The 11,832-nt window shown below is 37.6% G+C and overlaps 1 protein-coding gene across 1 annotated transcript; it reads right to left on the reverse strand.

The window, feature by feature from the left end:
* Positions 1-1,523: 1,523 nt before the first annotated feature.
* On the reverse strand, positions 1,524-11,347 carry aipl1 (aryl hydrocarbon receptor interacting protein-like 1). The gene is made up of 6 exons (XM_086141857.1): positions 11,114-11,347; positions 9,689-9,868; positions 4,727-4,915; positions 3,371-3,547; positions 3,161-3,302; positions 1,524-2,428 (listed from the first exon to the last, which is right to left on the reverse strand). The coding sequence occupies exons 1-6, from the start codon at positions 11,216-11,218 to the stop codon at positions 2,229-2,231; spliced, it is 993 nt and encodes a 330-aa protein (XP_085997983.1). The 5' UTR covers positions 11,219-11,347; the 3' UTR covers positions 1,524-2,228.
* Positions 11,348-11,832: the final 485 nt, after the last annotated feature.

Here is an 11,832-nt window from a genome sequence, read left to right on the forward strand (position 1 = left end):
ATTTCAACAGAAGCATGAGGATTGAAAATAGTATTTTGATTTGGAAGTCATGCCAGAATATCACTGTTCAATTTATAGTGAGAATGTCAAAAAGTATGAAAATGAAATTATATGTCACCCTATTCTCCCTATTCCCGAACCCTATTCTCTGGATCCTCCTCTGTCACACCGACTACCTTCATATCCTCTCCAACTACGTCCATAAATCCTTCATCTTCCTCTAGACCTCCAATTCCAACATCCGTCTTCCAGTATATTCAATGGGTCCCAAAAAGAACCTCAACTTCTTCATCTCTGCCTCCCTTTTCTTCAATATCACAAAGTACTACGACACCTGCTTGAAAAAAAAAATTAGAAATAAAAATGCATCTGTTGTACTCTTCAAGAAACTATATATTTTGTGGTTTAAATAAGTCATTTTTGAAAAAACAAATGTGTGATATCAATAGAGGGAAAAAAAGCGCATTAATAGCTCCTCAGTAATCGACAGACAATTGTATTTGTGGCATCTCATCCTTTGGTGCTTTGTAATAATATGAATTTATTATTTAAGAAAATATATAATATTTCGACCTCTTTTAAATTCTTATGAGTATTTTTATTATTTATTAGTATTATTAATATCTTATTTATTATTATTCAAATGATTTGCTGGGTATATACTGGGTGGTTAAAATGTTGCCTTTATTTAGATTATGTAGCAGGGTTTGAATAGATTCTGATTCTGATAGAATGGGGTTTAAGTTTGGTTTGTTGTGATAATAATATTGAGACCGGAAACTCCAGTTAGTGGATAATTGATGATTTTCAAAGTTAAACCGGCCTCAAAAGAATACTGTTTTTTATTTTATCATTCACTCTTATGCATGACGAATCCAAACTGTCTGGTTTGTCATCAGGAAATGCTGTAAACATTACATAAAAACATCCAAACACATAAATAGATAAAATTTATCATGTATCACTGGTCTTTTGTTGAGCTAAAGGGAAAAATTGAGATGAGTTATTAGGATTTCCTGCTTAAATTACAAAATAATTCAAATTTCACCCTCCGATCCAGGAGGGGGCAACGTATCACCAGAAAGTTCAGCTGAAGTTCAGGACTGGATGAAGACATGACACTCTGTAATAAGAATATATCTATATATATTTGTATATATGCAATATTTTCCCCATTAACTTAACCCGTTAGCTTGCTTATTGTTGTAATAGGGACAAAAAAGTGACGTAATCATCCAAACCCGGAATCTCAAACATCAAATCTTTTTAAATTATCGGTGCAAATTTAATCCGTATGGGATCTGCTCTGTACGTTTAAGATTGGATTTTTTTAAAATCCATCGCAGCGGGAGTTAATCCTCCAAGTCTCGGCTCTGCGCTGACCCCGTCTGGCCTCCAAGGGTGGGGAAGTGGGGACAAATTCCCTCGAAAAAAAAAAAGAAAGAAAGCAGACCGAGATTTTTTTAGAGGGAAGTTGGAGCTTTAACTTCGAAATCGTGACGTGCGAAACATTTAACGGAAATAGTCTTGTCTGTCTAGAACAGGGGTCTCAGACTCGCGGGCCAATTGGGGTCCTCAAAACAATATTTTGTGGCCCCCTGCCTGAAATCAAATCTTTGTGTTTGTGCGGCCCGTGCGTTTTTTCTCACATGCATCTGGGGCTTTTATGCAGTGGGTTTAAAAAAAAAAAACAGTAAGGAAAAAAATGTAAAATGTGACTTTGCAATGTATTTTTTGCTTCAAAATTTGAAAAAAAAACAATGATTTTTTTTAATGAAAAAATGTCCAGTGACATTGTTAAAATTATCTCTTCTTTTCATATTTCCATAAAAAAACCACAAAAACAATAGCAAAGAAAAAAAACGGAAACATTAGAAAGATTTATTTAATAACCAGAATAGTCACCATTAGCCTTGTAAACATTATACCTCCTCTTATACATGCTACTAATCCATTTTCTAATAAATTCTAATTTCCACACAGCGACAAGATTTTCTCTTTTAACTCATCAATATATTTAGGGTGTCATTTCATCAATTCTTTTTTAATATTCATTTTTAAAATTAATTTGTCATGTATTTTTTTAGAGGAACAGTTCATTACTTATAAAGATTTACACCTTTACACTAAAACAAAGGAAAAATTTGAACTTGCTTCTAGGTAATGATTTCACAGATCCGGCCCCTGCGACATCAAATGATGCCGTACGATGATTTTGACACCCCGGTCTAAAACATGCCCTTGTATTTGCTCTTGTCCTCCTGGTTCTTCTCCTCGATGCGCATGTTGAGCACGGCCAGCTCCTTCTTGACCGCCTTCTTCATGCCCGGGTCCAAATCCAGGACCCGGCTGAAGTCCTGCCGAGCCTCGGCCTCGTTCCAGACCTCCACGTGCGCCTTCCCGCGCAGATACAAGGCTTTCATTGCACCTGAGGGAGACACACATGTCACTGGTGCATCTATCTATCTATCTATCTATCTATCTATCTATCTATCTATCTATCTATCTATCTATCTATCTATCTATCTATCTATCTATCTATCTATCTATCTATCTATCCATCCCTCCTTCCTTCCTTCCTTCCATCCATCCAACCATCCATCCATCCATCTATCTATCTATCTATCTATCTATCTATCTATCTATCTATCTATCTATCTATCATGTATCAGGAGTGGAGAGATGAATCAATAATTGATTAATTATTATTAGTATTTAAAATAGTAAAGTCATGAAGTAGTAAATGTGTGTTTGCAAACATCAGCTGTTCTGAGTCCACAAAACAAGTGCATGTGGCGTCTACATTTGCAAAATGTCTTCATCGGCAGTAAATACGTCACTTCGGTAATTCCGATTTTTTACAACGACTGCGGAAGCACGTCTACGAATTCATCAGTATCCCATGTGTGTGCGTGCACGCGCGTGCACGTGCCTGTCTTTAAATGGATCCGGGAAATAGAGGAGCCGCATGTTTTATGGCCATGTGAAACATATGTTTATAGCCTCAATAAAAAAATGGACTTGCATACGCTTTAAAAGGAGACAGATCTTGTTACAGGCTAAATAAACTGCGTGGTTGTGACGCTTCTGCGGCGTCTCTTGCACCCGTAAATCACCCGTGCAATTTTTTCGTCCGTCTCAAATCGTTGTCGTGGCGCACCTGGATGCTGGTTGATGATGTCACTGGTGTGCTCGATGACCTCATAGAACTCCTCCATGCGCAGGAGACACTGGCAGTAGTTGAGCGTCAAGGTGTTGGCCATCTTCTCCAGCTTCAGCCACGGGGCCTCCCACGCTTTCTCCTACGAGGGTCTGTGTTTATTACAGCTTTATAAAGGTGTAATTATTCGACCGTATTCGCTCCGATCACCTTGGTCTGAACGTTCTTGATGCAGATGATGGCTTCCTTATACTTCTGCGTGGCTTCCTCGAAGCGACCTTGCTTGTAGAGTTTGTTTCCCTGGCCGTGCAGCACCGGAACCACCTTCAGCCTCTCCTCGTCATTCAAGGCCCACGACTCGCGGTTGTATTCGCTGGGCTGCAAGACCTGCCGACACGCACGGCGTGTTATTACAACTCTGGCCCGTGTTATTACACATGTATATCTCAGATATGGAAAAAAAGAATTACTGACATGGATGGAGGGACTTATTGTGTGGGAGTACATGAAAAATGGTAAAAAGTACCACTTAGAATTATCTACAAAAAGTACCCGGCCTAATCTTTATTTTATTATATAACGTATAACTTTGATATGTTATTTTTGATTGCTCATATTAAGATTTATGACATGTTTTTGACATAAAATTTTATGCGCCAAAGTGGATGGGTATTAAAAAAAAAAACCAGACAAAAACATAATGAAAATAAGTGACTGAAATTGTATTGAAATCATGAAGAAATAAAAAAAGAATATATGTATAAAAAGAATTGAGAGAAATTAACAATAACTATAAACTATAATAGTATTATAATAACTGCAAATTATAACAATAATAATATAATAAATACAATTTATAATAATGTAATAATAATAATATGAATATGAATAAAGATTATAACAACAATAATATAATAAATAAAATGTATAATAATAATGTAATAAATATCATGATAATATAATAAATATTATAATGACAATAAATTGTGAGAAAATTAGGAACAAACAGGTATTTGGTTTACACATTTGGAATGTGCGTTCAGTGATGCCGTGTCAAGCTTCTTTTAAAAAGCCGCTTAGTTACTGACAAGAAAAAGGATTAAATCAATCTTGTGTTTGCTGGAGATGCTTGAAATGTCGCAAATATTTACTTATGTGGTGTGATTTTCCAAATCTATGTCACGATGAAATAGATAGATAAATAAATAAGTTCATAAATAAATAAACAAAATTGAGATTGGGCCCATTTGAAGAAATCGACATTCTGGCACAGAATGATTGGCCTTCATCAAAATCTGAATTAAATTCAGATATTCAATTGCAATGATTTAATAAATGTTGCTATTTTTCATTTTCCATCATTTCTAATCATTTCATTCACGCAGTCTTTTCTTCCTTTTTGCAAATTCGCTGTTCTTTTTGGGGGGGGTTCTTTTAAGGTAATTTCTCCCACTTTTTGGATGCATATTTTTGCCGGCCGACACCAAAAAAGAAACAGGTAACATTGAACCCCAGGATTAGCCGCGCCTGAGCCCTTCGCTAACTTTCCGACAACTTTCTTCGCACCTTGAGCAGCTCCAGGACAAAGTAGAGCGGCTTGGGCTCTTTCATGAGCTCGTCCAGGTCATCGTATCCCAGGCTGTGGTAGGCGAACATGTTGGCCATTCCGCACGTCCGGATGTGCCAGTCCACCGGGTCTTTACCCTCAGCGATGCGCCTCATGCTCTTGGACACGAGTGGGTAAACGCCGGTGTGCTGGAGGGGAAGGAGGGAGCCGTCGTCAGGGGAGGGTAAAAATCGCTTCCATTTGTTTGATGGTGTGTGTCTGCAGAGCAGCTGCAGTCTAGACTCCTGCAGAACGTCTGGTATCTCATCTTCTGTCTGTGCAACACGTGCGGGTCAAGCTCTTTAACCTTGTTTCATGGCGACGCCTGAATTTCTGCCCTCATTACAGGAGGCGTCACTGCTACCATTCGCTTTCTCATTTTATTATGTACTTTGATATTCTGTCTGCTATGATTATTTTGTTTGTGCCAAGTAATATAAGGTGTTTTGAACAAACACATTTTCATATATATAAACACTTGAATATTCTGTGAAAATATTAGTGCTGATCAAAGTATCTAAACTGAAATGCATACACATACTAAAAATATATCTATAAAATGCACTCAGAAATATTTTGTATAATAATATACATTATAATGTGAAGCAGTCTGCGAGATACACACTTTTCATTTTTATTTTTCAAATATATTTCCTATATTAAACATTTTCAAGGGACATTTGCTCACACTTAAGTACTGTAGGGTTTTTGTACTATTATATTTGATAAAAAAGTGATATGCGTTATGTATACATGTATGTGTATATGTATATGTATGTGTGTGTGTGTGTATATATATATATATATATCTACAGTTTGTATATGAATATATGTGTACAGGTATGTAAAGTCATTTTTTCAAGTTTTTCTGAAAATACGAAAAACAGTTGAATAAGGAATTGATTCAGGAACTTTTTTCTTCTTAAAAAATGATTTGAAGAAGGTGGCGATATATATAATTTAATTCATTTTATTCCATTCTGCTCAATGTATGAGAACAGAGTTTTAATCAATAGTTTCTTCAAGGCAATAATAATTTTTCTGACAACATTTTCAATCTTTTTTCCTTTCTAAAGGAACACACTTTGTTGGATTTTTTCATTTTTATGGTCATTTTTACAAACTAAATGCATTCATTTTGTCTGAATCAACACTTAACAGCGTGTTTTTCAGTGCAGAATTTACTCAGTGATCAGCTACGATATCTTGTTATTTACTTCCCACATCTGTAATTTGAAGTGTTCTCTTATTTTTCTGCAGCTTTGGGATGCATTTACAAGAAGTTCAGCAGCAGGTGTTCCCTCCACAGGTACGGGTTGCGTCCCTGCGTCCCGTACGCTCTGCAGCCACGAGGCTCAGACGAGTGAATGAACGCTCTGAGCCTCATCCCATCTAATCAGAGAGGAGAGGGAAGTTGCCGCTGACTCAGCAGGAATCCGAGCCGCTTAGGCAAAAGTGAATCTGGTACAGATTAATGACAGTATGCCTCGACCCATCTGTCTTTGACACACGTACACACACACGTAGAATTTGCGCAGCTACGTTTTATTGACTTCCATTCATTATGGAAAGCGTAACCCTGGTATTAACCTAATCTCCGTTCAGCCAAACCCCCCCCAAACCTTGAGGAGCCTGTGAAATGAAAAACATATCCTTCCCGCTTTAACCTCGTGTCCCTGTGTTCAACTCCCATTTAGCATCTTGCATAACATGCTAAATATATGTCAACTTTCGGGCATTCCCTAGGTTCACCTTTTTCCCATAATTGTTTTATCAGATTACGATGTACCAGCGTGTTCCATTAATATATCCTGTCACAACAGATTGCAATTTTAATGATTTTCATGTCGTGTTTGCTCCTGTTGGCTGGTGATTTAATTGCATTTTTAGGTAATAGTCTAGGAGGCGTGGTCAGGGTCACTGCAATACCTTAGAGTATGCACTTTTAGTGTGAAGCGTAGCTGTTATTCATTCACTGATTATCTATAGCAGTGTTTCCCGACTATTTTCCACATTGGTGTGCGGTGAGAGATGATCAGGTGTGCTGTGGAAAAATGCACACTTTCACCTGATTGGTCCAAAAATGATTTATTCAACGCAAGAAATGTGTCTTGGTTCGTCCGTCTATGTGAGCAGCGTGCAATGACAGGCAGAGCAGTGAAAGGCTCTTCCACTAGATGGCAACAGGCCGTGAATGAACCTGTGTATCTACCTGCTGCTGCACAGACAGCAGAGTCATTATTGATGCTTCGATGGATAAATATTTTAAAAGAAAAAATGAGCAATTAGGAAGAACGTACTGATCCGGCCCAAGGATGAGTAGTGGTCAGAAGAAAGTAAAAAAGGTGAGCTCAAGACAATGCACTGAAAGTTAGATTGCGTTTCCTCTGTTCCTGCAAGAATATCAGCTTTGTGTTCAATCAACAGGGCCAGATTTCACACTGAGTAAGTAAACTGAGACTACAGTCTCGTTGTATTTAATTAAAAACATTTTTGACATAGTTATCTATTTATTTAGTGGTATGCTGTGTGATTTTTGCGATGTAAAATATGTGCCGTGTCTCACAAAAGGTTCTGAAACACTGCTCTGCTAGGCTGTGTTCACCCTGCACCGCTCCCCAGCCAATCACAGGCTCCCATGTAGAGACATATTCCTGTCGGAATCCAACCAGGGACCTTCTTATTGTGAGGTAGAGGCACAAACCTCTACGTATCGTACTGGGGGCAGACTAAATATTTGTTTCAACAGACAAGGCACAGCATCCTTTATAACGGATGGGCAATTATTTTGGCTGCTGGGCCACATTTCTCATTTAATTATAATGTGCCGGCCAACTGGGTATCATGTTAATGAAAAAAAAAATTAAATTGCAATTTAAATATTTACATTTTTTGGAATTTTAAAATTGTGATTGATCATATAAATGTACCGACATTATTTCGTATACAAAAATTAAACAAAGGGGTAAAATAAGGATTTTCTAAATTCAATATCAATTGAATAGTTTGGATAAAAAAGCAAAACGGGCTGGATGTGGTGCTTAATAAGTAGAAAAATGACAATTTATCCAGCTTTCAAAAGAAGCTTTGAAATAGCAGCGGGGATTAGAAATGACAATAATTTCTCCTTTAAATTGCAATTGAGGGTTGTATACTGTAGTCAGTTATCTCAAAGTTGTGGTATGCATAGTGTGTACATAACTGGAGTACTGCACTTTCGCTACTTTGCATCATGTGTGCAGTCCAAGAGTTGTACCTGCAATATTATGTTACATGAAACACAGTGGAATACAGTCCAAATCATCAAATACAGATGATTTTACAAGTTTTCACGCTCTGATGGACTATATATGCTCCATCAGCAGCGTGACCTCAACATCACCAGAGTTCAACATGCTTCACGGGAAACACACTAGTGGGCCGTCCACAGAGAAACATCCAGTATCAAGTCAAAGTTGAGTCAAAAGTGTGTCTTGAGCATTATTTTTCCGTCCCAAAATGAGACATTTGTATTCATACTTATATGTGAGAGATGGGTCCTGTGTTAATTTGATATAGAATTAAATGCTAAGGTTTGCGATGAGTGACGGGTCACCGGGGACAATTTTTGGGTCACGTCCTTGTCGCCCGGAGAAGACTTCCCGGCTGAGATTCCCCGATGGATTTGGCACATTAACACATCTGACTTAGCAGAGGGTGGTAAAATGTTACCGTCGCAGTCAAGTCAAGTCCATTCAGACATTGCTTAGACAGATCTGTAATATGCACTGCTCTAAAAAATAGAGGGAACACTAAAACAACACATCCTAGATCAGAATGAATGAAATATTCTTATTAAATACTTTCTTCTTTACATCTTTAAATGTACTGACAACAAAATCACACAGAAATTATCAATGCAAATCAAATGTATGAGTCACACTACGACAAAATGCTGGGTGCCATGATCTCACACAGTAGCATCACGCATCTAAATAATCTTTAAAAGTACAGATTAAAAAAAAAAAACATTGAGTCATAAGATGATAATGATAACTCTTACAAAGATGCATTCCTATCAGTGCATCTGCAATTTGGAAGAATGTCTGCAGTGAGCATATTTATCGAAACATTTGTGAGTAAGAGCATTTTTGAGGATCTTTGTAATGGGTATTAAATGACTTTTGATAAGCTAATGTTTTCCATTCACAACCATTCATTTAGCTGAGCTAACTGTGAGATTCATTACGTTTTGCTTGGCTGACAAAGGATTAGCATCTATCTTTTGAGCTAAATACTGGAATAAAAAGTACTGGAATACAAAATACTAAATACTGGAATAAAAAAAAAATGTACGTATTTTTTATACATATATATATATATGCTGCTCACAAAAATAAAGGGAACACTAAAATAACACATCCGAGATCCGAATGAATGAAATATTCGTATTAAATACTTTGTTTTTTACATCTTTGAATGTGCTGACAACAAAATGACCCAGAAATTATCAATGGAAATCAAATGTATGAACCCATGAAGGTCTGAATTTGGAGTCACACTCCAAATTAAAGTGTAAAAACACACTCCAGGATGATGAAAACAAGCCAAATTTAAAGTTTTTCACAGAAGTGTGATAAACCTGTATTTATATTGTGTTGTTTACATGTTCCTTTATTTCTTTTAACCGTATATATATATATATATATATATATATATATATATATAATACATGTTTTTTATTTATCTACTTCAAAACAGCACGATCACATTCTTTAACCCAAAATCCGAGGAAAAATGGCCATTTTAGGTCTGAATTCAATTTTGGCCGCCTTCTGTCTCGACCGGCTGGGGTAGAAAGACAGACGGATAGTAAAGGTGTTACTACCTTGTGCGATGTCAACATAGAAACGCACCAAAAATATATTAACACACAAACTCACAATGGTGTCGCACCAGAACTCGGCCACCTCCCCGATCCTCATGGACGCCAGCAGCGTTTCCCAGATGTCCAGCTTGAACATGTTTCCGATCACAATCTCCATGGGGGTCCCGATGGCCTTGCTGTCGTCGATGACCGTGCGTTCGTCGTCGCACAGCTGGGTGCGGAAGTGAAACGTCACCTGGCGGGAAAAAAAGAAGAAAATAAACCTTCCTTGCGTCCAGTCAGTTTGTGTCAACTCTTAAGAAATGTCGAATTGTTTTTCTTTAAATGATCGATTCCCGGGCTAACTTGAACTTTTATTTTTTCCGAATTCAAGAAAGCATCGGTCCCGGCAGACGTGTTACATCACGGTCTCCGCTCAGTTATTCAACAAGCGGCGTCGACCTGCTGAGGTCCCGCGGTTGTAGCAAGTCAGAGAAAAATAATAAAAAAAAAAAAAAATACTGCACCGAACCGAATCACATAAACCCACCCAACCCTCCGATATCTCAAAGCATGAAGCACCGTGACGGCTTTGGATGGAGCTTTTTGAATCTTTTTGGCTCGAGTGATGAGTGCTGATGAGACGTGTATAAAAACGTGATTCAAAAATCTAACCGAAAATGGCCATACTCAATCAATTCTATTCATTAAATCCAGTCAGAAATTATTAAAATCAAACAACAACTGATAAACTTTGAAGTGATTGACCTCTGAAATAGTTTGGATTGATATAGAGCGAGGTTTTCTCTCTGTTGCCCTCCGCTGGCTGATAGGGGAAACTGTAGTGACGCGAGGCCTGTCTCAAAGGGAGCGTCATTTAAAGATATTTTTTTATATATTTGTAGGTTAAACACTCATATTAACAAATAATACTTTTAGTATAACAGACTTTCTTATAGCTCCTTAAAACGAGTGACTGAAGAGTCAATGTAGCACTGTGTTCTTTTCTGACCGTACTGATCAGTCTGGAGTACAAAACCATAAATGAACGTGTTTTAACTCATTCAATGGCTTCAACCAATACCATAAAACAGCTGTTGATTAATCTGCTTCTACTTGTTGAAATGAAAAAAAAGAAAGAAAAAAAAAAAACCTTATCGGGTCTTTCATTTTTTCACCCCAAAATATATAAAAAAAAACCCATCTAAAATGAATATATATTAATAAATAAATGTTAATAATAATAAATATATATATAAAATCAATATATATTGATAAATAAATATTATTGATAATAAATAGATAGGAAAAATACAGCAATAGAATAAAATAGCTGTTTTCAATGTGTGGACTTAAATGACATGGCATTCAAATTTTGCATGCATGTGCAAAAAAAAAAAAAAATATTGAGTATACGTGATAAAATAACGACCGCTATGAGGAAATTTGATTTTTAGCATCACATGAAAAAGTAATTGAAAATACTGGAGTTCTACAGTACCTTTGCCCCTGTGATGAATTTTGGAATTGCTCCAGTCCCTCCATGCAGGATGTGTTTTTTGATGCCCTCTGTGCCCAGCAGCAGTGTATCCTGCATATCTGACATGGTGTGAACGGATATCGATTACCTTAGATGGTCAAAAACATACATGCATTGGTGTGTGTGTGCGTATGTGTGTGTGTGCGTGCGTACGCGATGTATGTCTAACATGTGTAAAGTGCACGGAGACCTCAGAGCTGTTGCTCCTGGTGGATTAGTCGAGGCAGGTATAATGGGATTAGAGACGTCGTCTCCTTATGATTCATCCCCTCCGCGGTGCTTTGTGCATCCATCTTCATCAGCAATTTCCCTCAACGCTGTCGGCCTGGAGAAACATCTAGAAGGAACGGGATGAGGAACAAGATCCTGGCAGACGATCAACAAAGAACTCTAGACAAGAAGGCTCTTTGGGTGTTTTCTCACGTGCGCGAGCGCACAGCTATGTTTTGCGTGGGTGGAGAATCGGTATCTGGTGAATGCATCATGAGGCCGGCGCGTTCATGTGCGTTCGTGCTCGCGCGCGTGTGTGTGTGTGTGTGCGTGCGTGCACGTGTGTGTGTGTGTGTGTCTAAGTGATAGAGAAATAAAGAAACTGAAAAAAGGTATGTGAGAGTAGAGCATGGTTTCCATTCCAGAGGAAATTTCCTGGATTTATGTGGATGTGGTCTGAACAATGCAGC

Source organism: Fistularia commersonii, chromosome 3 (assembly GCF_037954325.1).
Source record: "Fistularia commersonii isolate RoL2024-O1a breed Wild chromosome 3, RoL_Fcom_v1.0, whole genome shotgun sequence".
Lineage (NCBI taxonomy): Eukaryota > Metazoa > Chordata > Actinopteri > Syngnathiformes > Fistulariidae > Fistularia > Fistularia commersonii.